At 52.1% G+C, this 24649-nt stretch overlaps 11 protein-coding genes across 11 annotated transcripts; 6 read left to right on the top strand and 5 right to left on the bottom strand.

Moving 5' to 3' along the window:
* Nucleotides 1-1138: 1138 nt before the first annotated feature.
* Nucleotides 1139-4119, bottom strand: BKA58DRAFT_376426 (uncharacterized protein). The gene has a single exon (XM_046169522.1). The coding sequence runs from the start codon at nucleotides 3726-3728 to the stop codon at nucleotides 1290-1292; it is 2439 nt and encodes an 812-aa protein (XP_046028882.1). The 5' UTR covers nucleotides 3729-4119; the 3' UTR covers nucleotides 1139-1289.
* On the top strand, nucleotides 4120-6372 carry BKA58DRAFT_376427 (SH3 domain signaling protein). The gene is made up of 4 exons (XM_046169523.1): nucleotides 4120-4224; nucleotides 4288-4513; nucleotides 4696-5010; nucleotides 5063-6372. Exons 2-4 carry the CDS (start codon nucleotides 4403-4405, stop codon nucleotides 6089-6091), a joined length of 1455 nt encoding a protein of 484 aa, XP_046028883.1. The 5' UTR covers nucleotides 4120-4224; nucleotides 4288-4402; the 3' UTR covers nucleotides 6092-6372.
* A 60-nt stretch (nucleotides 6373-6432) lies between these two features.
* On the top strand, nucleotides 6433-8123 carry BKA58DRAFT_88045 (uncharacterized protein). Its single transcript, XM_046176093.1, has 4 exons — nucleotides 6433-6754; nucleotides 6810-7627; nucleotides 7696-7870; nucleotides 7924-8123. The coding sequence occupies exons 1-4, from the start codon at nucleotides 6719-6721 to the stop codon at nucleotides 8074-8076; spliced, it is 1182 nt and encodes a 393-aa protein (XP_046028884.1). The 5' UTR covers nucleotides 6433-6718; the 3' UTR covers nucleotides 8077-8123.
* BKA58DRAFT_88081 (uncharacterized protein) lies at nucleotides 7687-8845 on the bottom strand. The gene has a single exon (XM_046176094.1). The coding sequence runs from the start codon at nucleotides 8759-8761 to the stop codon at nucleotides 8171-8173; it is 591 nt and encodes a 196-aa protein (XP_046028885.1). The 5' UTR covers nucleotides 8762-8845; the 3' UTR covers nucleotides 7687-8170.
* An 822-nt stretch (nucleotides 8846-9667) lies between these two features.
* On the top strand, nucleotides 9668-11314 carry BKA58DRAFT_88106 (uncharacterized protein). The gene is made up of 5 exons (XM_046176095.1): nucleotides 9668-9836; nucleotides 9892-10113; nucleotides 10166-10460; nucleotides 10516-10671; nucleotides 10723-11314. Exons 1-5 carry the CDS (start codon nucleotides 9804-9806, stop codon nucleotides 11067-11069), a joined length of 1053 nt encoding a protein of 350 aa, XP_046028886.1. The 5' UTR covers nucleotides 9668-9803; the 3' UTR covers nucleotides 11070-11314.
* Nucleotides 11315-11965: 651 nt separating this feature from the next.
* On the top strand, nucleotides 11966-13150 carry BKA58DRAFT_88108 (uncharacterized protein). The gene is made up of 4 exons (XM_046176096.1): nucleotides 11966-12096; nucleotides 12163-12372; nucleotides 12426-12876; nucleotides 12944-13150. The coding sequence occupies exons 1-4, from the start codon at nucleotides 12064-12066 to the stop codon at nucleotides 13030-13032; spliced, it is 783 nt and encodes a 260-aa protein (XP_046028887.1). The 5' UTR covers nucleotides 11966-12063; the 3' UTR covers nucleotides 13033-13150.
* Nucleotides 13151-13312: 162 nt separating this feature from the next.
* BKA58DRAFT_426941 (heterokaryon incompatibility protein-domain-containing protein) lies at nucleotides 13313-15259 on the top strand (the record flags this gene model as incomplete). The annotated part of the gene is made up of 2 exons (XM_046172971.1): nucleotides 13313-13484; nucleotides 13620-15259. The coding sequence occupies exons 1-2, from the start codon at nucleotides 13370-13372 to the stop codon at nucleotides 15257-15259; spliced, it is 1755 nt and encodes a 584-aa protein (XP_046028888.1). The 5' UTR covers nucleotides 13313-13369.
* Nucleotides 15260-15490: 231 nt separating this feature from the next.
* On the top strand, nucleotides 15491-16607 carry BKA58DRAFT_88123 (uncharacterized protein). Its single transcript, XM_046176097.1, has one exon. The coding sequence runs from the start codon at nucleotides 15722-15724 to the stop codon at nucleotides 16367-16369; it is 648 nt and encodes a 215-aa protein (XP_046028889.1). The 5' UTR covers nucleotides 15491-15721; the 3' UTR covers nucleotides 16370-16607.
* Nucleotides 16564-19119, bottom strand: BKA58DRAFT_465785 (uncharacterized protein; the record flags this gene model as incomplete). The annotated part of the gene is made up of 2 exons (XM_046174978.1): nucleotides 16564-18577; nucleotides 18680-19119. 2 exons carry the CDS (start codon nucleotides 19117-19119, stop codon nucleotides 16564-16566), a joined length of 2454 nt encoding a protein of 817 aa, XP_046028890.1.
* Nucleotides 19120-19420: 301 nt separating this feature from the next.
* BKA58DRAFT_88139 (general substrate transporter) lies at nucleotides 19421-21177 on the bottom strand. The gene has a single exon (XM_046176099.1). It carries the CDS (start codon nucleotides 21086-21088, stop codon nucleotides 19484-19486), a length of 1605 nt encoding a protein of 534 aa, XP_046028891.1. The 5' UTR covers nucleotides 21089-21177; the 3' UTR covers nucleotides 19421-19483.
* Nucleotides 21178-21708: 531 nt separating this feature from the next.
* BKA58DRAFT_435777 (uncharacterized protein) lies at nucleotides 21709-24015 on the bottom strand (the record flags this gene model as incomplete). Its single annotated transcript, XM_046173368.1, has 2 exons — nucleotides 21709-22818; nucleotides 22867-24015. 2 exons carry the CDS (start codon nucleotides 24013-24015, stop codon nucleotides 21709-21711), a joined length of 2259 nt encoding a protein of 752 aa, XP_046028892.1.
* Nucleotides 24016-24649: the final 634 nt, after the last annotated feature.

A 24649-nucleotide genomic window follows, 5' to 3' on the forward strand; every position in this document is an offset into this window, starting at 1 on the left:
TGTAACTGCGACATGTCAAAACTTCGAAAAGCTCGTCGCATGTGTTCGGTCTGGATCCTGCCTAATTCGCTGTATCTCTCGCGCAGTGACAACTCAATACTCTCAGGCAACCGAAAAGACTCGAGCGTATGCTTGTATCGTTCTCTTCCCTCCAAGATTCCTAGAAGACGGTTGGAAGTGGCGTCCTTTGCGAGCTACGAAACCGCGTCACTCAGATCAGACCTTTTCAAAAATTGTCAATGTTACACCGTCCTTGGGTTCACCAAAACGTGCTTTTCGTCCACTATGTGCTACTGGAACGGGCGATCTACGTCTTCTTGTTACAATCTCCGAAGTTCAAAATGAGTAAGCGATGTCAACATGTTTGCTCTTCCGCAGACTTCGTATACAAAGTGCTGTACTACACTGCCGACATCGTTCTCACCTTTTCGGCCAGTCGATATGTAAAAGCAACGTCTTTACACGACTGTTTTCTTTCCTCATTCCCATACTCTCTTCTTCTCAAAAAGAGGGTCTCCAAAAAAGATCAGGCTAGAGATGTATGGTGCGGTCTCCAGACATTGTTCTTTTATCATAACATGTGAGTACCGAAAGCATGTGTGTTGTTCAAAGTTTTGACTGAGGTGTAACCATCAAAGTCACACATTTATCACACCAACATCATCTCCCCTATTCTCAAAACCAGCCTGCCAACGTGTCATGCTGTCTTCTGTCTGCCTCGCCGCCAGCTACAATATTAGAAGCAAAAACGGAAAGTATTCACAACCACCTCATGGTTTCAAGGCATCTCTCGCCTTTCTTCGAGAAGATGACTACACCGTTCTATGTTCTGGTGACCGAAAAACAGACCATGTCAATCTTATGAGAGATTGTGGATCAAAATGACCAGCATGACCGCACATGAGTGGAGTCGGGCTTGGTATGTCATAGCATAAGAAATATGACTATCCAACGGGGTGCTTTGCTTTGCCTTACAGCGACTTGATAGCTTTCTAAATATTTACTCCCGAGAGTTCTGTGGGGATTACTTGTGTGTATTTCAAAAAAGAAAATGAGCTATTCCATGGGGATGAAGAAGGCCGAAGGAAAGAAGAAAATTAAGTTAATGATTCTGTCGTGACGATGAATACCATCACCGGTGGAAAAAAAAAGTGCAACTGTTATTGCGATGCTACAGGGTATCAATATCATAATATCATCGCTACATACTCTCATACGACATGACATGGTTGCCAGTATTTGCTAACAGTCCAAGGTAACTCGCCGAACCTCCATACTCATTCGCTACCCTAATCTCTTCCAGGTGGCCTCCAATCAAAAAGATCACTCGCTTCCGTACTCCACGGCCCAACATCCTTATCCACAACCGGACTGGGCAGTTCGACCTCTCCCATAGCAGCCGTCGGAACATTAGTCTCCACCTGCAGACTCTGCGTCCTCTTGAACTTCCGCCTAGGATCAGTTCGTTTGATGAGCGCATCCAGCCCACTGCTTTTCTTCTTCTTGGGTTCCTCGGCCACGGTAGTGGCATTTGGATCATCTAGGCTGTCCGTCAAATTACTGGACGTCTTGGGTAGATTGCGCTTCTCCCAGTCATCTGCTGTACTGGGTATTGGTGCGTCGTTCTCGCTTCTCACGCGCCTGAAGTTTCTGCTCGGCGACTTGCCTGCACTGGTCATGTTCGAGCCATCTTCGATTGGGTCTGCGAGAGCTTTAGCTAGGTTCTGCGGCTTTTGTAGAAGAGATGCTAGTTCCGTCGTGCTCATCATGGGGCCTTTCTTATTCGCACGAAGAGGATGCGGCGGAAGAGGAGCAGACTCATTACGAGAAGCTGGAGCTGGAGCTGGTTCCTCCTGTACTAAGGGTGATGCGACCGATTGCTTTTCCAGTCGCTTCGCTGGCCGCTTGGGAAATCCGCCAGTTGAGAGTGGGGCTTTGCGAGGCGAAGTTGATGATGTACGTGATTGTGTTTCGGAAGCTTCGTTATGCGCTGGCGAGACATCTCTCGATGCTGATATCGGTGGATCAAGTGCGGGTACAAGAGGCGAAGGGGCTTTACGCACTGATGCAGGCTGGTCCACGACATTATTTCTTGGCTGTGCTTCTCGGATTGTCTCCTTTGGTGGGGGAGATTTCGACTCTGTAGGGTGACGCTTAGGTGGTGGCTCAGCTGCTGTTTTGTTCGCTAGTTGCTTGGTAGTAGTAGATTTGGGCTTCGAGACTGCCTCTGGGGGAGGAGATACGGCCTGGGGCTGAGGTGGAGACGAGGGGATTATCAGTTGCTGGTCCATAAAGCCATGTATGATTTCTGGATCTTCAAGGACACTCGGCGACGGTAGCGGTGGAGACTTGGAGACTCTCGCTCTCTTTGGCGCGAGACCAACACCATCCTGTGCCTCTATATTTCTTCGCTTGCTTTTAGCCACCCGTTTCGACGCTGCAGAGGCGAGCTCTTGTGGCGGGGCACTTTTCTGTGATACTGCAGGTGATGGCTCCTTGCTCGTGAGACGCGATACCTGCCGAGCTCTGACGTTGGAACTGGTCGCTCTGGCCTCACTACCTGCCCTTATAGTCTTCTGAGGGAGAGACTGACACAGCAACGTTCCGCGCTTTACACCCGCAGACAATCGAAGGGATTTCGTTTTGCGGTTAGGAGGAGGCGAAGGCGGTGGCGGAGTGGGGTCTTTGGGTGGCTGCTTTGTTGGTTGTAACGCGAAGTCGACGTTCGTCAGGCGATTCGAGGCGCTCACCGGAGGCGAAGATGGTGGTGCTCGTTGCTTTGGAGTCTCCAACGCTTGTACACTGGGTACTGGCACCTTGCCTTTGGGTATCTTTGGAGTTTGTGCCAGTGGCTGCTGAGGTATAGCGGGCTGTGGTGCTGGGGTATGAAGTGCGCTAGATCGTGCTCTTGCTCTGGCAAGTTTCGGCGGTGTGCTCGGAAGGGTGACATCGGACAAATACGCTGGGACGGGGTCGGACTCGGACTCTATTGTGATGACAGTCACTGTCGGCGGTATGAACTTGGAAGGTTTCCGAGCATTCGCTGCGTCTGAAGGTTCTGTATGTACCGCTTTGTCTCTCTTCGCTATGGGACTGTCTTCTTGGACTGGGCTAGATGCTCTCCAGTTTGTGCGTGGCTGGCTAGTCTTTTGTCTTTTCGGGGTGGGTTCCTCAACCAGCTCATTCTCCTTTTCCTTGCGAGCCTCGTATGGAGACCTCATGGGCTGAGCCTTTCCAAGTGGCCCTTTCGGTGTCCCGAGCAGTGTGTTCAGCGATTTATGGCGTAGTTGGGATGCATTGAGCTGGGCATTGGTCGGCGCCACTGACGATGGTCTCTGGAACGGTTTCGGCTGGGAAGGGGCGGTCGGGCGGGGTGGCTGTTCTTTCGTTTTCTTCTCAAGTAGTTGTGTCAGGTCGGTATGTGTGATGCCCATGGCCTCAGCGACCTCTACTAGAGCGCCATTGTTCAAGCTGAGTTCGTCTCCCTCCTGCAGCTCGTTGCTGTCTTTGTGATAGGTATCTCCCAGAAAATTCCTTGCCTGATCATACACCATAACCCGGCTATTGAAGGTATGAAATTTCAGATATCCATCTTGCCATCGTTTCTGCTTCCTCTTAACGTCTTGTGTATAGAGGCAACGGAATTCTGCCACAGGCGCGCTATTCTGGGAGGCGGTGATTGCAGCGATCGCAGAGGCATGCTGAGTATTACGGAGAGGGGCCGTCATCGCGTATCTGTTCGGTCGAGACGCGTCGGGGCGTGCATGGGTGGCATAGGGCGGGGTCGTTGCGGAGGGTGAAGGTCGAGAGATGTGACGGTGACGCGCCTCGGCGGAACAAACCGCGCCTGCTATCCTGCTGTTCCGCGCGCGAGCACGTGGTTTAGCGCCTGCAGACTACGGCAGCGGCTACCCAGCCCTAAAACCCTAATGCCCTTGAGCTTTCACCGGAATTACACCAGGGGTACGCGTTCCACAGGCTTTTCCACTTCAGTCATGACACGTCTTCGTACCCGGCGGCCCAACGCTGGGTGGCCTCACATCACGATGCCGTCCAGCCCACAGCTGACGGAACCAAACGCGGGCATCAGGTGTAACTGCAATTTGAATTCGCTTCCCGCGTCGAAGGCGGGACCTAGCAAATCACTCCTCCCCGCGAGTCTTCCACACTCCACTTTAGACAACTAATCGGTCCAAGTGGGCAGCGAATTGTCGCGTCAACCTGGTGCGGGGCCCTTCGGTACCCCTGCTTACCTTCACCTCAATTGACACACAGCACTGAGCACAGCCACCGCTAGTCGACGCGCAAGCATTACCTACTGCCCTCTGCCTATATCTCGTATTATTCTGTCCTTCTTACCTCAGGCCTGCGTCGCACACAATAGCTGCCATCACATTGCAAGATGCAGCGCATGCAGAGGATCACGGGGCGTTTCCTCACGAGGACGCCCAACGAGGCCGATGTCGAAGCCATGCTGAAGGACTTCACCGACTCGCAGACCATGTTGGAAAAGGTACGTTTGGTGTGGCTTATCATCTCACATTGCTCGGTCCTATGAACTAGTGGGGCCATCCCAAAACCCATCTCATCCAGTACCAACCAACCACTTGAATGGACTGCTATGCGTCCTATACCTGTGGCATAGGAGCCTGGACTACAGCTCGATATCGAATCTCCAACTAACCCGCCCCTCAGCTCGAAGCATCAGCGAAGCAATGGCGGGACGCGTGGACCAACATCCTCAACCACCAACTCACGTCGGTCGAGCTCATATACGCCATCTTCAAACCACTCGGCGGCGAAGGCTCCAACAGCACCCATGCACATGCCGAAACCCCACCTGCCGTCCTGGAGCGCGTCCATGGCCTACACGAGGCCTTTGCCGAACTCAAGACAGACATGATGGAGGAAGTTAAGGACATTGACAGGAAATTGGTCATCCCCGCGAAGCTGGCTCGCGACGCCTTGAAGCCTATGGAGAAGGCTATCAAGAAGCGAGAGGATGCAAAGGTCGGTCAGCCTTTGAACCACGCTGTGAGCTATGCTGACAACGCCGTTGCAGGTCGACTACGAGCGCTACAAAAGCCGCTGCGAAACCCTTCAGGCCAAGAAGACGCGCTCGGAACGCGAGAACAGCGCTCTTGCCAAACATGAAATCGATCTCGAGCGCTCCACACACGCATACCAACTCGCCGACGAGAACCTCCGAGACCGTTTACCACGCCTGAATGCCGCGACCTTCTCTATTCTGCCACACCTCCTAGCCAACCAGATTGTGCTACAAAATAACTTGATTGGGAACTTGTACACGGTACTTCACCAGTATTCACATGAGCAAGGATACCCCGATCCGCCACCGGAGCCAGAGGAAGTCATACCCCTATGGGATTCCAACTTTACACCCCTGCGCCAGGAAATGGAGACCAGCCTGGGCCTGCTGAAGACGGGCAAGGCGGTCCATTTGCCGATGAGACTACCAGACAAGGGAGAGACAATGACAGGCCTTGGCATTAGGAATAAGGTCATGCCCGGTCGCAGAGCCAGCAGCAACGACAGTGTGCCCACCATTACAGGAGGCGGAAGACCCCCGCGGCCGTCCCAAACCCTGTCGTCGACCTCCGAGAGTGGCCCACCCATAAGCCTCTCTAACAAGCCCTCGTACAGCTCTCTCAGCGCCTCAAAACCCAAGATCGGCAGTTCACCCCATCTGAGCGCTGGGCAAGACATGTATGGCCGTCGTGCCTCTTCTACATCCCAGGCTTCCTCTTACTCAAATGGAACCAACGGTGATTCCTACTTTAATAGGGCTGCCTCTGCCTCAAACGGGTCAACTCCAAGCGGTTATCCCCCATCGCCCAACCCAGCCGCAGGGAAGAAGAAGCCGCCCCCACCGCCACCGAAGAAGATAGCATCTTTCCAGTACGAGTACGTGACGGCCATGTATGATTTCGACAGTCTCACGGATGGCGATCTGAACTTCAGGGAAGGCGACCGAATTCGCGTGATCAAGAAGACGCAAAGCTCACAGGACTGGTGGCAGGGCGAAATTAATGGAAAGCAGGGCAGCTTTCCTGCAAACTACTGCAAATGATTCGGTCAATGCGATGAGATGAGAGGGCTTCAATGATATCCAAAACTGCATTAGAAGGTGGCGTTACGGTAATTCGGCACTCTTGATGGCATCGTCAGCAGCAAGGAACGATTAGGAAGAAATTCAGTAAATTCAAATTGAATGCTCTTGTGTTTCTACACGTACAGAGATGGCCATCGGACTCCACTGGCAGAAGCATGCACTCCATGCCATGCTCAGGCTAGATACATGATATGGATGAGACAAATTGAATTGAGTGAGGTTGACAACCAGACCGCGCCTTCTCTCATGGTGGTGGCTCGGTACCTCTTCGCTACTATAAATAGTGCCCATGAACCCGCTCACCAATGGAGCCCCATGGCACATCTGCGTCCGTGAGCCAAACTTCAGCTCGAGGCAGTTTAGCCCCCGTCTTCAGCCCCCACATTCCAGTCCGTAGCTCCCGCGCGCCGTCGAGAAGGCGCAGTTGAAGCCTCCCTGCGTCATGATGTGCCTACCTGATGCGCGCATGTGTGCCTGCATCTGTGAGCCTCGTGCTACAGCCGCAGCAGGCTTGTCGGCGTCAAGCGTCATATAGAGCACCGCGCCGCACTGCAACCTTCATGAGCATCCACGACCCGATCGCTAATGGGCAGTATGGCTGACAAGACGGCGATACAGACGGTAAGTGTAGCCTAAAGGTCTTCACATGCGCTGAACGAACGCTTACAAGTGCCAGAGCAACACTTTGACGCCGCCCTTCTCTCCTCGTCCTATCCCACCCCCAACAGCTACCGCTGCTACCCTCAGTAACCCCACATCGCCATCCGAGACCGCGCATCAGAATGGTCATATCATCACCAGCCAGGATCGGGCCACGACGGGCCCACAACCGCGTGAGCCCGTGCTCGACTCAGTCATAGCAATACCGCTCACGGCAGAAGAGTCTCTTCCCACTATAAGCGGCAAGAATAACGAAGCATACCTCGCCAACGACGACCCCCGTCAGTTCCTCTTATACGACCTCGATCTCTCGCGCCTGAATCGCATACATGGACACTTATGGATGGCAGGGCGGCCCATGCGCGCTAGGCCACTGCACAGATACAGGATGTTGGGCATGGAAGTGTTAGGCACACAACAAATGGATTTACATTTGCTGAAGTACTCGACCAAGCTTATAGTCAAGCCGCTGCCGGAATGGATGCTCAGCTATGAATTCTGGCAAGAGTACATCTGCAAACCCGGGGATGCGGATCCTGACGGCAAGAGAGAAGAAGGCTGGCTGTGGAAGAGTGCGGCAGGCTTTCTGGTAAGCTACGTATGGCTTATCACGACACCTTTGGACTTGAAGATCGCGCACGAGTACACGCTTCTACCAAGCTTTGTTACCTGGCACTGGTGGAAAGCTTTCGTGAAGGATTTCATGGGCCATGTGGACATCAACACGCTACAGCAAGTCAACAAACGGTATCAGTTTGGCGATCTCAGGTTAGGAAGAATCAACAGCATCTATCGGACACGTTATGCGCATACGCACTTCGTGAGAGGGTATCTGTGAGTCCATCTCTATCCGTCAAGGAGAATCGCGCAGTCAGACACGTATACTAACAGATCTTGAATAGGTATGGATACAATCGCTACGTCATCTTCTTCCAGCGAAACTTCTCCTGGATCCTCATCGTGTTCGTGTTCTTTAGTCTGGTTCTATCCGCTATGCAAGTTGGAGCGGGTCTAGACGAACTCAAAGAAAATCATGCATTCCTTCAAGCCAGTTATATCTTCGTTGTCTTCAGCATGGTACGTACACATATGAGAAGAGATGAAATGTTGTGGTAGCTGACTCCTTGCAGGTCGCCGTGGTCGCCGTACTGGCATTCGTTACAATCGTCTTTATCGGCATCTTCCTCTTCAACATGGTGAAGGCTATCACGCATGCGGCGAATACGCAGAAGAAAAGGATCAAGGCAGCTAGAAATAAGCAGGAGGATGGTAAGGACGCGTGATGTGCGTCGCTACGCAGTTCTTATGATTGACGGTATTCTTTTCTTGATACCCAATACCTTTTAAATCGATACTTCATGTCAAGATACCCCTTTACTAGCTCTCCTCATCCCGTTCCTTCTCTTTCTCCAAAGCCGCAGGCTCCACATCCTCTTTTCGCTTAACGATCCGGAACATAGCACCATAATACCACAGCGCCAACACTGCAGCGACCGCCGACGCAGCCGAAGGTGCTACCATAGCCACCTTCAGAATCACACTATATTGCCCCTCAGGCGCACAAACCACTTTACTGACTGCCATCCCAACCCCCGCAAGACTATTAACGAACGCCGGATAGAAAACCCAGTTCAACAACCATTGGTGATTCCTCTGATATTTCCACCACAGATACAACCAGCCCAGCAGACCTATGCAGCAGGCCAGGGCACAAAGGTAGAATGAATCCGAGATTTGTATAGCTGTGGAGGGTGGAGTATCATATACATCAGAACAGTCCCAGTATTCTTTGCATTCTACGCATCCGGCATATTCGTCGATGGTGTTGAGTTGGGGGAAGAATGATGGGTAAAGGAGGTAGCCGAAAAGTGTGGACCAGGAGAAGATCTGCGCGAGGAGTCTGTCGGTGTATGAGACACTATCGTTGTAGGATGCGGGTTTCAAGAAGGATCGTAGGCTAAAGGGCATGGTGTTGTGGCGTGGGTTTCGCTGTTGTGATCTACGCGTTGGGTTTTCGCGTTTGGAGCTGGTGAGGCTTGGGTTCAGTATTACGTCATCGCTCTGGCGGCGCTGGCGCGCGTTGTGACTGCCCCAACGATCTCTGTGCCTACGGCATGGTTCCTGATGCCTGTATCGCCCTTTCCTTCTCCATGGAAGAATCGCTTTTGAAACGATAAAGCACGAACGTCGAGTACCTGCCTGTTCCAAATACCTGCCTGTTTCGAGTACCTGCAATGGCTGCGCCGCGTCAATGCCACGACGGCAGGACGCCTTTATGACCAATCCAATTCCAAGTCTGACGGAGCGCGGCAGCCATTTCGATTGCTATGGGAAGGCAGCGAAGATAGAGACTGTCCGAAGGAAGAAGAAGTACAACATAAAAGTCAATGCGCAAAATCATTGCGATGTCACGCCGAATCTCGCACCATCTGGCCATCGGATTATAGGTTGCGAGAGGCAATCTGGTCCACGGTCCAGAGATACGGAAGAACGTTAAGGCCAGCAACTTATGAAAGATTTTCACCGCCACGGTCAAATGCCCGGATATTGTAGCCGTGCATTTGAGCCGCGTCCTTTTCGTCACGGAGCGACTGTGTAATAGCACTCACAAGATATGGAATCGCATTGTATCGGCAACACTCTGTCGGGTTCGGCATCAATCCTTCGGTTTCGGCCGTCCATTCATGTACCACGCAACGAAGATCCCTGTCCTTACTTATATACCCATGTCGTTCCATACGACTTCTGTGACTGCAGGTCCCGATATGCAGACATACTGATTATTTCCGTCTAAATTGCTAGCCGAGCAGTTGGGTGTGGTATGATTGCAGCAATCAGGTACCTTTGCCACATGGAGGGTAAGACGGACATGTATCGGGTCCGTCTTACCAGTTGGTATACACCCAAGCGATGTTCTCGAATTTGGAACCGCTACATGATAACTTTTATCTGATCCCTTTCCGCGTGGCTATCGACCGGTTCATGGTGTACTCGCCATCACTCCTCCATCATGGCTAACGGCGTTGCTCCAGAGGCTGTAATTGTATGTTTCACGTACTTCCTTTTGCTATCATGACTCTGCTAACGTATTTACAAAGCCCATCGAGGCTACCCTCATGGCCTTGGCCATATTCTTGGCCTCCGGTCGACTGGTTCCCCGGCTTCTACAACGGCAGTGTCCCACTGTTAGCGACAGTCTTCTGATAGCATCTATTCTTGACGCCATTGGCCTTTTCGTCACCGACTACTTGACGTACATATGGGGAGGCATGACGGACGATACCGATGCATCAACAGCTCGTGTGATCGCGCTCAAGAAGGTAGACTCGCAACTTGCTTGCGCCCGTCAGGCCAAAGAACTGACATTGGAAGGTACAATTCGCCGGCAACGCATTCTACGACACTGGTATCTACTGGCCAAAGTTGGCAATTCTCGCCCTATACTTCAGACTCATTCCTCCGACGATGCCGTGGTTGCGAAAAGCACTTTATGCAGTGACATTGTTCACGGCAAGTGCCATGGTATCGACATTCTTCCTCGATACTTTCTGGTGCGGGCGCCAGGTCTCTTCGAATTGGTCTCCCGATGAGGGAGCCTGTAATACCTTTAGCTCCAAAGAGGTTTTCAGGATCGACTGGAGCCTCAACATTACATCAGACGTGTTTAGTGAGCAATCCTATATCATTCAGAGACGTACGAACCACTAACATCGGACCAACAGTCTTCGCGTTACCATTCCCCCTACTTCGTTCACTACAGCTCCGTCGTCGCCAAATTTGGGGTCTTGTTGCGACATTCTCACTTGGTATAGTTACGATAGCAATGAGTGTGCTTCGGTTCGCAACGATAGAGGTCATTTATGCTTGGACCAACGTCTGTAAGTATATGCAGTCAAACACGATATGGGTCATGGCTAATAGATGTGTAGTCGTCCTCTCCATGACCGAAATGGCTGTCGCCATCATGGTAGTCTCATTACCGTCAATGAGATCCTTCCTGCGACGCGGCAGCCTATTCTCATCGAACAAGAAATCACATTCTTCGGAGTCTCGCACATATGGACATCAAACACCAGCATCCGGGTCGCACAACTTCCTGCGTCCTTCCAGAAGAGGCAAGCACACCGTCCGCGTGCATACGGATGAAGACTCAGGCAGCGAAGTAGAGTTGAACACCATGTCAAGGAAAGATGTCATCTACGAGACGCGCCGCGTTAGCGTGCAATATTCAAAGTCGCATGATGAGGAACACGACATTCCTGCTAAGTACCCATGAGTATGGTTCAGGAATCATTTCCACAGCGATGTAGCTAGTAGCAGTGAAGGCAAAAGGAATTGGAAGGATCGGCCAAGGTCTTTCTGTACGAGAATTAGCAGCCGGTTCATCTCAACATTGAAGTGTTACTTAATAGACCCTTGACGTTGGGCTGACCACTCGCATCAACCCGGAATGATCGCGCTACCATCCCGCCCACAGCGGTCCGCACACGCCACGAAAAACGCTGCCGAGCGGTATGTTCTTCCAGCCGAGCCGCAATAGCCCATGACTCCGTGTCTCGATGAGTTTCAGTCAACTCTGCAAATACTCTTTACTGTGCCGCAATCTCGCCGTTGATGCTGTGGATCGGCATTGGCCGAGGGGTTCGCCTGCTGTGGGAGGCCTTGTTTGGCACAATTCATCCACCGGTTCGCCTAACCGAACAACAAAGGAAGCTACGATGCTTGACCAAGCTTATCAGCAGCGAAGGGCCGAATGAGCGTAACTACGAATTAGAAGTCACACAGTCTTGATGCTCATTCAAAGATCCGGTGCACAACCCAGGAATCAAGACCTCACACGGTCGTCCCATGCGCCTGAAAAGCCCCTCCTACCATGGACCGAACCCACCGACACGGTACAGCCGTGTGTAAAGCGCAAGGATCACAGTTGGAATCAGCCCATCTAACACGGCAGCTAGAACGCCTCAATTACAGGCAAACTTCCGCGCGCCTGCATGCAGGGCTGACCCACGGACATTCGATTCGACAATTCCAGGACAGAAGTCCGGTACGAGTTTCGCATGATAGGCGGTAGAATTCTTCGCCCAGACATGGCTTCAGGATCTGTGGCATGACAGATGCGCGGCAGGATATAGTACCCTGCATGCTATGGGAATTGGCTCAATATACATACTCCTTGCAGTACGCTGATGAAGTGAGTGCGGCGCACTATCCATCGGCTTTATCCTTTCTGTTTCGTGACTGCCTCTGTCACACCACAGGCAGCGAACATGGCACACTACATTGATGGGAAAGACTGCATGGTAAGTTGGTGATTCAACAAACGATCTACGAAAAGAAAACAGTGCTGACATGTCGCAATATGATAGATCTCAGAATGGATCCTCTTGATCTTCGCATACTGTTTCGTTGCGGCACGCATGTACACGCGCCTATTTCGTCTGCGCTCGAAGTTGGACGCGTCGGATTATCTGTTGTTGGCTTCTGCGCTGGTTGCGTTGGGGTTGATCATTTGCGATACGCTCACGTATCAGATGGGCGTTCTGGATGAGTATGAGACGTCGGAGAAGCTGTCAAAGGTGATTCGTTCTTCTGGTAGTCACACTTCATGCGTATCTAACCCGTTGCGCAGATCTCATTTGCCTCGAACTACTTCTACGATGTCGGCATGGGTTTCCCCAAACTCAGCATGCTGGCTTTCTACTGGGCGTTCTTCAACCTCGCTGGTCACCCGGGACTGCGCAAGATGCTCTTCGGTATTACGGCTTTTGTCGTCGCGAGCTACCTGACTATCCTCTTCGACGATACCTTCTTCTGCGGCACACCGGTTTCCGTGCAATGGTCTCAGGAAGAGGGCGCGTGCTCCGTATTCTATGCGCCAGAGCCGTTCATCTTGAACTTCACTCTCAACTTAGCTTGCTACCTCGCGGTCTACGCTGTTCCTGTGGTGCTTCTGGTGAAGGGTGTTCTGAGGTCGTCGGCTGGTGTTGCTCTTACATTTGCGCTCGGTGCGCTTACCATCGCCTCGAGCATTGTGCGCTTTGCCTGCCTCAAGATTGGAACAGGACAAGAGAACCTCGTTTGTAAGTTTGCCTTCCCGGTTACCATGTACGGTTTGCGCGACAATAAAGCTAACGTTTCCTCTTGCAGATCCTTTGAGTATGGTAGAGATGACTCTTTCTATCATTGTAGTTGCGCTGCCGGGACTCAAGCCACTGGCGAGGAATACCAAAGTCTAGATACCAGGCGGATGTGTGTAGTTTTGAGGAAGAGAATTTGCGATTACCAAGCATAGACTGGAGCGGCGAAACACTTTCAATTAGCCTTAATGCTCATAATAGATTCCTCAAACGGTCGCGTTCTCATGCTACTTGTAATATGTTCGTGCCCTAGTGGGCCGCCGTGTAAGGCTGTGAGGCAAGCTTCTAGCGGGGTCGAATGCCCACGTGTAAGCCATCCTACTAGCGTGGTGATGCCTTCCCTTCCATCCATCTGACGTCGAATCCTACCCCGCTATATATCACCACACTACATTACCATACGCTTGGATCGTGTACGATTTTGTCGTTGGCCACAATGCCTTCCGACACACAGCATCATCGGATTCGCGGCCTAGCTACGTTCCGACGTCTCAGGCAAGACGTCCGCTCAGCCTTCTCAAGGCACCCACAGGCTACATTGAATGATTCAGGTAGCGGATCGGCCTCCTCAATCTACACTGAGAGACTACTTTCTGGAAACCAGATCCGTGTTCTCCATATTCTGCCCTCTTCCAAACGATCTCGACGACTAGAGTGCGAACTCAAGCTTGTCAACCTCGACGAAGCACCTGTTTACAATGCTCTATCGTACGTTTGGGGGGTCGACCCACCCAAGGTCACGATCATATGCAATGGCCAACGCCTCAAAATCAGACCAGAACTTTCATTTGCTCTCGTGAGGCTAAGACTCAAGCATACCGCTCGAATCATATGGGCCGACGCTCTTTGCATCAATCAGGTCGACAACCAAGAGAAGAGTCATCAAGTTCCTCTGATGGGCAAAATTTTCTCGCGGGCAACAGAGGTCAATGTTTGGCTGGGTCGCGGCGAAAAGAACGTCATCAAATCGGCCATTGAGTGTTCGAAGTTGATCGCGAATGCATGCAGAGAGTTCAGCTTAGCACATAACCTGGATCTAGACGAAGATGAAACACTTGCAGCAGTCGAAATCCCAATCACTGTATTCACTGTCACAGTATGCGGTGGCCTTGAAGAGCTATTCACTCGGCCGTTGTTTACGAGAGTCTGGTGCGTACAGGAAGTACTGTTAGCACGGGATGCGCTTGTCATTTGGGGCGAGCATGAGCTGCCCTGGAAAGACGTCGGTCTAACCGCCAGTTGGATCGTGAGCAAGTGGGCTGCATGTGAAGGTGACGGGGAACTAGGAAGTCTGTTGACCACCATCGATGTAGGGGACGTGTATGACATGTACGATTTTGATCACTTTGGAGCGTCACTCCTCGAGACATTGTCGGATTTCCGCAGATTCCAATCAACAGACCCAAAAGACAAAGTCTACGGTCTCATTAGTCTTGTTAGTAATGAACCTGACATTGGGTCGATCATTCCGGATTACGAGAAGAGTGTAGCAGATGTTTATGCAGAAACGGCTCTACATATTCTTACTGTTACTCAGCAATTACCGGTGTTTGGGCAAATATCACACGACGCAGACTACGATGGAGAAGATGGATACCGATCTTGGGCGCCACGCTGGGATTGCTCTTTCAACACCACTACGATCGGTAGTAAATTTGGGGTTTCTGGAATTGGCGCCTGTAGCAGACGAGAGACCCAGAATATTGCTGCGAAGCATATCGAGGGCGGGCAATTATATCTCACCGGAATTATCTACGCCGCAGTGACTATAGTAGATAGTACATTCGACATGAAAGCTTTAATACAGCCTGAAGGGCTTCGGAGGCACCGCCTACTCGCTAAGACTTGCGAAGAGATCGACTGGGATGACCCCGAAAAGGACACGACTTTGCACAATCTAGCTCGAACATTGACCGCTGGTTATAGCACCGACGATGATAGCCTCAAAACGCTTGACAACAAATCACTCTCCGCTCATTACGAAAGATTCAGAAATTTCTTTGAGTGGTGGCAAACATCCCAAACAGCAGACTGGAACGACGTGCGTGGCGATGCACAACGATACCGGTCGACTCTAATAATTCGCTGCCAGAATCGCCGCTTTTTCTTGATATCCAAATACAACTACGGCATTGGCCCAGCATGTATGCGTGAGGGCGATATCGTCGTGGTACTCTATGGTGGTGACGCGCCATTCGTGTTGCGACCAAAAAGCGACAAATATCTTATGCTAGGCGAAGCATATGTCGACAGTATCATGAACGGTGAGCTTGTGAAGGAAGTTGAAGAAGGGAAACTACAAGAGCAAGAATTCTGTCTCATCTAGACAAGCGGCGGTACTCGATTTTTCTTCATGTACAGACGCTGCATCTTCGGCGACAATTTCCACCCCGCGTCCCCCCACACTCCAACCTTAGCCATTCTGAAGCACAAGCATCAAGCCACGAAACGAGTTGCACTGGGCAGTTTCTCGGCGAGCTGTACGCCGATCAGCATCATAGCGTCTTTCCACCGTGTTCTTTTAATCTATCGCGTTCCTGTCGCGTCGCTAACAACCCTGGCCCTTAATATGGAAAGCGGAACATCAACGCGGAGACGTCATGCGACCTCGCGCGAAGTGAAAAGGACAGAACGCAAGAAATATGGATGATGGAATATATAGCTGGGATTGGGCTGCGATACGCTGTGGACTCTACACGCAATTAAGAGACCACAACCAACACGACTGCATCCTCAGGTCGTCTGCCATCACTCCACTTCGATATACAGAGACTCAATCGATTCCAACATGCGATTCTTCTCGCTACTACCACCGGCACTTCTCGCTGCGACCGCCTACGCCAGCGAAGACGCCTCACCCCCATCCCCCACACCCGCAGCTGACGAGCCCACGCCCGTAGGCGCCCTCTGGACCGCGCAATGGGACACAACAACCCTAAAACCCTACACACAACACTGCCGCAACAAAAACACCTACAACGCCAAAATCTACAAGCTCAACGAACTCTACCCCGACCTAAAAGAACAAGCCCCCCAACTAAAAGTCTTCTACAACAAGCAACTCTACGCGGGGTCCTGGGGCGGCATCGACGTGTACGGCACCGGCCGCGAACTCATCAAGATGAACATGGCAGACATGCCGTATAAAGTGCGGGAGTGGCTGAAGCGCGAGATGCTACAACGACACTACAGTGTGCAAGATGATATGGTGTTCTTTGCGCCGGGCGCGATTTACCCGATTCTGCCGCTGTGGGTTGATGATGCCGAAGAGGCGGAGTGTGAGGGTGTGTTTGATGGGTTGGAGAGTTACTCGAATGAACCGAAGGATGGGGCGGTGATTGGTAAGGTCAGTCATACGAATACGGGGGAGAAGGAAGTTAGGTTTACGGTGGAGGCGTTGAAGGTTAAAACTAAAAGTGAGAGGAATGAGTTGTAGAGTTTGAGATGGCGTTAGTGCTTTAGATTTCGTTTTGTTGCCAGCTGTGTGGTTTGGCTCACGTTGGTTTTCTAGTCGCGTGTTCGTACCCAATTGGTTCATACATTGCTATGGGGTATCGTGCGATCATTTCCTTTAAACCGAACGCCCTGCAAAACACTTCCTCTCTTGTATTGTGATGTAGCCTTGTCTTTTTACCTTACAGTCTCAAACATTGAATGTCTAGTCTTCGTAGGGCAGCTATTCGCCTTGTGTCCTGCTTCGTTGCACATGTAGCACGTCAATGGGCCCTTGACCTTTGGCTTCTTGACTGGCTTGCTTGGGCCCGAAGTAGCAACGCCGTTCATTCCTTGATCTTTGCCGGGCTCTTGACGCGAAGCCTTCGTTCTCGATGCTTTATTGCGCTTAAGAGGCTTTTGTGGTGCTGATGCGTCAGCGGAAAGCACCGCGGGATCGTGCGGCGCATCACTAGTATCGTTTCCAGTCTGTTTAGCATCCTGCTTGGGAGACATTGGAAGTCTAACAATAACCCTTGCAGGGGCATACGTTGGCGGCGACGGCTTGCTCGTTGCTTGGATGTTCAGTCCAATCTCAGTAGCAGTGCCAGATGGAGATGGTACAACCTCCGTGACTTTGGTGACAGAGCGTTTGACAGGTGGCAGGGTAGTTGGAGCTTGCTGTTCTTCTTCTCTCATCAGTTCGTCTTTAACCTCAGACCCTTTCGTATCCCCTGGTTTGTGGAAGTTCTCGGCCTGTTGCTCTGCCATCTCTCTAGTAACACGCTCTACGGTCTCTTTGGTGACACGTTCTACCGTCTCTCTAGTGACACGCTCGATCGTCTCTTTGGCCACATGCTCGATCATCTCTCTGACCTCGAGCTCTGCTTTCCCTTTTGCTTTCAATACAGCGCCTTGTGTGTCGTCTTGTGTTGCGCGCATTGCGGCATTGCGTTCGCTGGATTCGCGTTCTTCGAGCTCCTGGGCTTCTCGTACTGCCCGGTTTTGGGCTTCCCGTGCTGCGTGTTCTTCTGCTTCCCGCGCTGCACGCTCTCCTGCAGCCTGTGCTTCAGCTTCTCGTGCCGCAGACTCCTTCGCCTCCAGCTCAGCGCGTTCTGTTGCTCTCTGTTCAGTATTATTCTCCGTTTCGGAATCTTTCTCGGTACCACTTTCAGCATTGTCCTGTACTTGTTGGGCAAGTTCTTGAACAGGCGTCTTCTCTCCAACTGCATTCTTTTGTGACGATTTTTCAAGAGCAGCCCTCTCTTTTGCAGCCTTCTTCCGAGCAGCTTTCTTCGCTTTGGCCTCTTGCTCACGACCTTTCTTCTTTTTCTCTGCCACTTTGCGGGCAGTTTCTTGTGCAGCCGCTCGATCTCGTGCAGCTTGCTCGGCTTCAGCCTTTTCCTTTGCTGCTTTCTCTTGCGCTGCCTTCTCTGCAGCTTCTCGAGCGAGCGTAGCTTTTGCTTCGCGCTCTGCTCTCCGCCGTGCCTCCTCGGCTTTGCGCTCTTGCTTCTGCCGCTCAGCTTCCTCCTTACGTACAACTTCCTCCGCAGCCCGCAGCTCTGCATTGACACTTGCGTGGTCTTGCTCTTGGGTGTATGAGTCGGATTCTTTAGAGTCAGGCCAAGCGCCAGTTGGAGTCTTAGTCTTCTCAGACTTCTTACTGCTCTCGTTCTTGTCGTTCCCATTCTTGCTGCTGTCGTCCTTGCTCTTGTCTTTGCCCTTCTTCGTCGTGGAGTCAGTTCTGTTGAAGTCGAACGGATGCTTTAGCGAGGACGTCTCGATCTTCTTTTTGCAGCCACGACAGGCAACTGCTCCACCACTTGGACATTGATAACTGTATTCTTGCACCTTTGCCTCACAAAACAAGCAGGTCTGCCTTCCCTTCTTCCTCTCCCAGCCTAGATCCATTATGACAGGTCCCCTGGAGTGCCCGAATCCGATCTTCTTGAGTTCCTGACAGTAGTCGCGTAGTAAGCTTTCGACCCAGGTCTTGGCCATTGCGCGCTTCGTATCTGGATCCACGATACGTATACCATCACCTTGCGCCTGCTGAGCCTTGGCTTTCTGCTTTAGCCGCTCAACACATCGCTTGTTGGGTTCTTCAAATGCAAATACCTTGCTTCTCTCCTCTTCGCTGCGCTTGGCCTTGGCATCGTAAGTCCGACGTAACCGCTCAGAGAGCAAGTCTTCCCATTTCTGCTCTTCGCGGCTACGTGGGGTTTATCGCCAGCCAAAGCCGCCAAAGCTGCCGAAGTTGCTGAAGCCACTAAAGCCGCCATAACCCCCAAATCCACCAAAGCCACTTCCATACCGGTATCCGAATTCGTCATCATCGTTGTCGCTAGCTTCGTATTGTGGCTGCGATCGCGGTTTGTTTCCTTGTTGCTGCGCCTTGCGTAGCTCTGCCTCTATGTCTGCATGGGTCTTTTCTGCCAACTTCTTCTCACGCCACGCCCTCGGGTTCTTCTCGTATTCCTCAACCTCCTTCTTGTAATCGGCCCACTGTGCATGTATCCTCGTGTAAGACTGGTCATAGCACGCCTTATCTTCTGGATTCCTCAGTAAATCGTAGGCCTCTTGAATTCGTCGGAAGTCGGCCGCATCAACGGTTTGACCTGGCGCGTTCTTGTCTGGATGGTGAAGCAGAGCTAAGCGGCGGAAGGAAGCTTTTATCTCGGCGTTGGTGGTCTCTGGGCTCAATTCGAGGTCCGCGTACGCATCTGGTAGCTTTGGCTTCGCAGGGACTTCCATGGTTGAGCTGCGTTGAAATTGTGGCTAGCAAGCGAGTGGGTGTCGAAGAAAGCGCCTGGTTAAAGGAAGGTGGAACTCATTAGTGAATGAAGGAGGCTACCGTGTCACAGCGATTCATCGCTTTAGATGCTCGAAAGTTCTAGGCAAACGCGTCGTAGCGTGGAGCAGTGACCTTGCCCACGGATCCTACGCGTTCTTATGTACCCTTATCTCCACAATCCCACTAGTGGAGAACCTGTGGGTCCTGGAGTTCACCTCACACTAAGTTCTCAGCATCAAAGCGGGTTCATGAGTATTCACAGTACTATTCCTTATATAATGGGGTGAGTTGACAACTACGGTACTTTACAAGGTGCCCAGGCACTCACTCAACAGCTTTGACCTTACGATCAGCCTCATCCCCATGTGCATACGCATAAGCATCAATACTATGTTTCGCAAACGCTCTCGCAGGCAACCCTTCCGCAAACATAATATCCAGCTCTTCATACGTCCTGCCCTTCGTCTCTGGAAGACGGAAAAAGGTCCAAACGAAAAAGATCAACGCGCCTCCACCCCAGAAGAACCCCGTCTTGCCCTTCCAATCACCGGCAGTGGGGTTCAGCATATACGGATTGATGACGTTGGTGAGAATCTGCGCGATGTAGTAGCTGATGCGAGCTAGACACACACTCTTGCTGCGGAGACGTGTGGATGAGACTTCTCCGACGATGGCATAGCAGATGGGTCCGACGGTCATGTAGTACCAAAATAGCCAGATGATCATCATGGCGGCTTGGGCGTAGTTACCGCCGGACGAGTCGCCCGCGCCTACGCTAATGAAACCGACGATGAAAAGGATGGCTGCTAGACCACCGAGACCCCACAGGTAAAGCTTCCGGCGACCGATGTAGCTCATGAGGACCCAGGATATGAGTGTGCCGACGGATGCCATGCCGAGACCACCAACGGACATCTTGAAGGAAATTGAGGTTGATACTCCTGCTTGTACGAAGAAATAAGTGGGTGTGCCGCCCATGACGGAGCCACAGATGGGTTGTGCTGCGAAGACCATACAAGCGATCTCTGTGCGACGGCGGTCGATGCCCTTAAAACATTGTAGGTAGGACGTGTTTTCCTCAAGCGACTTCTCGAGTTCGTTCGTCCGAACCATCATCGCGACCTTTTGCTTAGCCATGTCACGTTGAGAGACAGACCCAAGACGGACGAGCATTTGCTCGGCCAGTTCGAGGTTGCCGGTGCGAACGTGATACCATGGGGACTCGGGTGCCATCCAGAGAATTGCAAAGAGTGGGATAGGCCATGCCCATTGGATAGCAAAGGGTATTCGGTATGCCCATTGTGTGTTGTTGCCTGAGAATGCCGACTGCACTCCAGCGGAGATGAGTTGCCCAAATGCCCAACAGAGGTTGACGTATACGGTGAGGTAGCCTCGCAGAGCTAACGGACACACCTCACTGGCATAGGCAGGCGCCATGGTTGCGAAGACACCCCAGGGTATACCACAGAGGAACTGGCCGACGAGGAGGACGGGAGCGTTGGGCGCGAAGAAAGAGATGAAGATGAGCGCGCAAATAGACGCAAGCGACACTAGCAAGACGGGACGGTACCCAAATCGATGGATAAAGTACCCATTCGCAAACGCGCCGATGATAGTGCCTACGCTCACAGCATTGCTGAGTCCGTTCTGCCACGATGCCGTTATCTCGTATGTCCCAGTGCCTTCGTTGAATTCTCCGTATTTGCGAGAGAAGGATGGTTGTGCGAAGAAGGAGCTCATCAAGACGATGTCGTATCCTTCCATGATGATGCATGTGGATAGCAAAACCGACCAGAGCACAGCCTTAGGATATTTGCGGATGGCTTGCATCAACGTCATCTCGTGCTCCTCGTCGGCTGCCGCTTTGGCCTGATCGAAGGTGACCTCATGGTGTTCCATGGTCGCGGCCTTCTCGTCCATGTCTGCCATGATGGGTCGGATTGGATCGGTGCGTGCACCAGGTGTGTAGAAGCAGTAAGAAGACGGCGGACCAAAGAGTCCGGGTATAGATCTCAGGAGCTGTTGGTTGTGGTGAAGTATGTGGATCTACGGACATGGCCACGGTATATACATAGTCGGCCATCCTGCACCAAGCCGGTCAATCATCCATGCATGGAACATGGCTGCTACCCCAGGTTTTCTCCACCGGAACGCGACTACCCCATGGGGTACATGACAGGCTTGGCCTGTTCCTGCAAAGGCCAACTCCGGTGGAGATGTTCCTAGACGCGGCATTTTCCAGGAAGACGCGTGCGGGGCGTGACCACTCTACCGGTAGCGTGGATCCTTCACTAAGGCCCCCGATGGAGAAGCGCCGTGAGGCTCCGGCGCCCATTGTGCCGAAGAATACGAGAACTTGGCTGTTGTCGGTTATGGTACTACCGTGATCGTGGGCTTGTTCGCAGGACCGAGGTATTGTGAGGGCGGGTGACACGCTAAGTGGAAGCTGTAGGGAACATGTTTCCAGGATCTACTCTTCCGATGAGATGGGATGTAGTGAAAGCCTAAGGTCCGAGACTTTGCATGATTCATGTTGCATAGTATTCATATTATCGCTCTTTCGTGAGAAGTCGAAGCAGATTTATATAAGACCGTTCGATGCCCCATGTGTGACTCGCGTCTTGCGAAGAAGATGATGGATTGTCGTCTGGATTTGATGAAAACCCAGAGCGTTTGGCTAGAATTGAGATCCCTTCTTTCGCAATCCGCACCGGAGCTGCTTCAAGCTCAAGACTGCCGACATTGGCAATGTATGCCGACATCTTATGCCCCATGCGCACATATGTCTGTACTAGCTCATCGTCCAACGGCCGGTCAAGATGGAGGAACGATGGTTCCGGTTCCTCATCTGACTCGGAAGCGATGGCTTCTATGGCCTCAGGAAGATGCATGCAGACGCAGAAAGCCCAGAGTATGAGCGTGGCGATGTAGATTGCATATGGCTCGAACAGGCTACTACGACTGTACCTGCGGACGTGCCAGAAAAGAGCCCCACAATGCACCAGACACAGTCTAGCTTTACAGTGATCTCGAATGACCCATTGTAGGACCTGAATCCGCGCTGTAGCGAATGAATGTCCGTCTTCTTCATCAACTAGTGCGACTTCGTTGGATGCAGATCCCGATGCGAACCGTTGTATGGCGCTAGTGGGCGCAAGTATGATCAGGCGAGCTAGATGCAGCTGGAGAATAGTGTGGTGCTCGAAACCCGAGTGGCGTGCGACCTTACTATTCGCAGGCCAATGCAGGACATCCAAGCTATCGCAGGCGCTGTTGCGCCACTTGATGGAAGACCGCGTTGTCGGCAACCAGTCTTGATGTATGGGCGGCGGCATATCACTACGTCGCTGTGGCGTAGATGTTGGAGTCCATGAGTTGAGACGGATGCGATCTCGGGCTACAACGTCCCGGGTATGACGACAGATGGCACTGACAAGTAGGCCCATGCTGAACTCTCCGAGATCAACGGGCAGGCGCTTTTCCACGTACACCATCTCTAGTGCTTCCATAAAGGTAACACTCGAAAGACGCCTTTGGTTTTGTCGAATCAAGCCCGGTTGTTCCCATATATCCTCGTGACATGGCAACACTGCGTCGATATCGTCGAACTGGATGAGAGGCTTGGCCTGAAACTCATAGACAAACATCGTATCGAGGGTCTGTGGTGGTTAGCTACGCGTCTTCCTGGAACAAAAGTAATGAATTACCCAAACCATCATCCCAGTACGAATCATTGCCTCTCTGGACAGCCATTCGCGAAGGTCGGGATTTTGCCCAGGATCCGCCGCCCTTGTCAGATCGTAAGACTTCTTCGTCTGAGCGAGCAGACTTAGTGCGTGGCAAACCTCGACTAGATAGTGTCGTTCTACATGGGCCCGCTCAACCAGAACCTTCTTCCCCGAGTGCAGCATGCAAGCAATGTTCAGGATACCAGCTTGTACGACCTTTAGGTCTGGGCGAGCAATAGAATGGGTAGGGCTCGGACTGTAGTCGACGTCCTCGTTGCCTGCCGAACTTTGCGAGTCTAGACCATACTTACATCGTGTGATAATAGCACGTAGCAGACCAGAAAATTGATCGCTTATCCGCGAATGCTGCGATAGCTGTGAGTATCTTGAGCCGATAACCGAGACGGCGAGTAGCAAGAGCCAGCTTTCAGAGGCATATTGTGCAAAGGACGATCGCCGCAGGAAGGGGAAGACCTGGTGGAAAGTGTCAAAGTATTGGCGGACAGAAGTAACGACTTGCCCATACGTAGGAAAGTTCAAAGCGCTCATCTCGACGAGGCTATGGCGGCTTTCAGCAGCAATGCCCTCCAGTAGAGATTGATAGGCTGCTGATGGACACAATGTATCCTCGTCGGAGGCATGAAGCGGCGCAGAAGCATCGTTGGCTTCCGCATCTTGCAAGTCGATGGTTTCTTCTGAGCAAATCGAGTGCTGAGATTTGCCACCAAACGGGGCTCTGGCACCTGCCCCATCAACATAGTATCTGTTTTCCGACGTCGATGTAGATACTACGGAGACAGTATCCTTTGACTGCCGGTCTATATCGGGTACGTTCCTACCTGGATCGGATAAGTGTGACGTTGTGGTGATTGCGGGTATTGAGGGTGTTATGGCCGCGATAGAACATGTCCATTGCTCCACAGTGCCATTAGCTTGGCCTCCGAAGTTTGCAAGTAGTGCATCCAGATCGACAGGGCCGGAATATTGTGGCGATAACCAGTTCACGTCTGAAAGACTCAAGCCAGGTAGGCCAAATGGGTCCGGAGCGAGCATGTTGTTGTCGACATTGCTATTCCACGCCCATGCATTCGCAGAGGACTCTTCTATTGTATCGTTGAAGTCCGCCATTCTGAATTCGCCATTGCTGTCGCGATTGACATTGTCTTGTTGCAAGTTCCCAGTACTGAAAGCGTCTACGGACTCATTCGCGCCAGAATCCGCCGTTCTGCCTCGCGCGTTGCGGAGTGTTGGATATTCGCAGGTATAGCCGCGTTGTAAGCATCTCCGACATCTTTGGCCGCGCGAGCATTTGACACGATCTGAAGCGCATCTAAAGCATGCGCGTGATGCGGGAAGCGGAGCCGCGATATCGTTGTGCTCAGTGTGCGCTGCGATGTGACGGCTGAGGACGTCACGGCGTGAGAAAGACTTGTGGCAGGAAGGGCAGGGGTAGGGCCGTTCGCGCGTGTGGATCCTCATGTGTCGTACGAGGTGCTCTTGCTTCCCGAAACCCCGACCGCAAATCGAACATACTGCATTAGACCGCTCCTGCGCTCCGGGGGAGGTCATCGTCTGGAAAAGTAGACGCAGGTGGTGTGCGGAGAGAGCGTAAATATATGCCCAGGCAGCTTGAATTCGAGATCAGAGTAAGGGCAGGCCATCCCAGTCATCATGGTCACCCAGCCAAGATGCATGCGGGGGCAGGAGCGATGCAACCTAGTGGCAGGCGGAGGGCACGGCGCGCTTCATAACTGGGAAGTCA

The sequence above is a fragment of the Alternaria rosae genome (assembly GCF_020736505.1).
Source record: "Alternaria rosae strain MPI-PUGE-AT-0040 chromosome Unknown BKA58scaffold_2, whole genome shotgun sequence".
NCBI classification, from domain to species: domain Eukaryota; kingdom Fungi; phylum Ascomycota; class Dothideomycetes; order Pleosporales; family Pleosporaceae; genus Alternaria; species Alternaria rosae.

What these genes read in the sequence shown, in the direction of transcription:
- BKA58DRAFT_88123 (XM_046176097.1), top strand. Translation starts at nt 15,722, where the DNA reads ATGCGATTCTTCTCGCTACTACCACCGGCACTTCTCGCTGCGACCGCC.
- BKA58DRAFT_88081 (XM_046176094.1), bottom strand. Translation starts at nt 8,761, where the DNA reads ATGCCCTTTAGCCTACGATCCTTCTTGAAACCCGCATCCTACAACGAT.
- BKA58DRAFT_88106 (XM_046176095.1), top strand. Translation starts at nt 9,804, where the DNA reads ATGGCTAACGGCGTTGCTCCAGAGGCTGTAATT. An exon ending in TTGCTCCAGAGGCTGTAATT is followed by an intron (nt 9,837 to 9,891) that starts GTATGTTTCACG and finishes GTATTTACAAAG; the next exon opens with CCCATCGAGGCTACCCTCAT. An exon ending in TTATGCTTGGACCAACGTCT is followed by an intron (nt 10,672 to 10,722) that starts GTAAGTATATGC and finishes ATAGATGTGTAG; the next exon opens with TCGTCCTCTCCATGACCGAA.
- BKA58DRAFT_376427 (XM_046169523.1), top strand. Translation starts at nt 4,403, where the DNA reads ATGCAGCGCATGCAGAGGATCACGGGGCGTTTCCTCACGAGGACGCCC. An exon ending in CGCAGACCATGTTGGAAAAG is followed by an intron (nt 4,514 to 4,695) that starts GTACGTTTGGTG and finishes CCCGCCCCTCAG; the next exon opens with CTCGAAGCATCAGCGAAGCA. An exon ending in AGAAGCGAGAGGATGCAAAG is followed by an intron (nt 5,011 to 5,062) that starts GTCGGTCAGCCT and finishes ACGCCGTTGCAG; the next exon opens with GTCGACTACGAGCGCTACAA.
- BKA58DRAFT_88045 (XM_046176093.1), top strand. Translation starts at nt 6,719, where the DNA reads ATGGGCAGTATGGCTGACAAGACGGCGATACAGACG. An exon ending in CACTTCGTGAGAGGGTATCT is followed by an intron (nt 7,628 to 7,695) that starts GTGAGTCCATCT and finishes GATCTTGAATAG; the next exon opens with GTATGGATACAATCGCTACG. An exon ending in TCTTCGTTGTCTTCAGCATG is followed by an intron (nt 7,871 to 7,923) that starts GTACGTACACAT and finishes GACTCCTTGCAG; the next exon opens with GTCGCCGTGGTCGCCGTACT.
- BKA58DRAFT_88139 (XM_046176099.1), bottom strand. Translation starts at nt 21,088, where the DNA reads ATGGCAGACATGGACGAGAAGGCCGCGACCATGGAACACCATGAGGTC.
- BKA58DRAFT_88108 (XM_046176096.1), top strand. Translation starts at nt 12,064, where the DNA reads ATGGCACACTACATTGATGGGAAAGACTGCATG. An exon ending in TTGATGGGAAAGACTGCATG is followed by an intron (nt 12,097 to 12,162) that starts GTAAGTTGGTGA and finishes GCAATATGATAG; the next exon opens with ATCTCAGAATGGATCCTCTT. An exon ending in AGGACAAGAGAACCTCGTTT is followed by an intron (nt 12,877 to 12,943) that starts GTAAGTTTGCCT and finishes TTCCTCTTGCAG; the next exon opens with ATCCTTTGAGTATGGTAGAG.
- BKA58DRAFT_376426 (XM_046169522.1), bottom strand. Translation starts at nt 3,728, where the DNA reads ATGACGGCCCCTCTCCGTAATACTCAGCATGCCTCTGCGATCGCTGCA.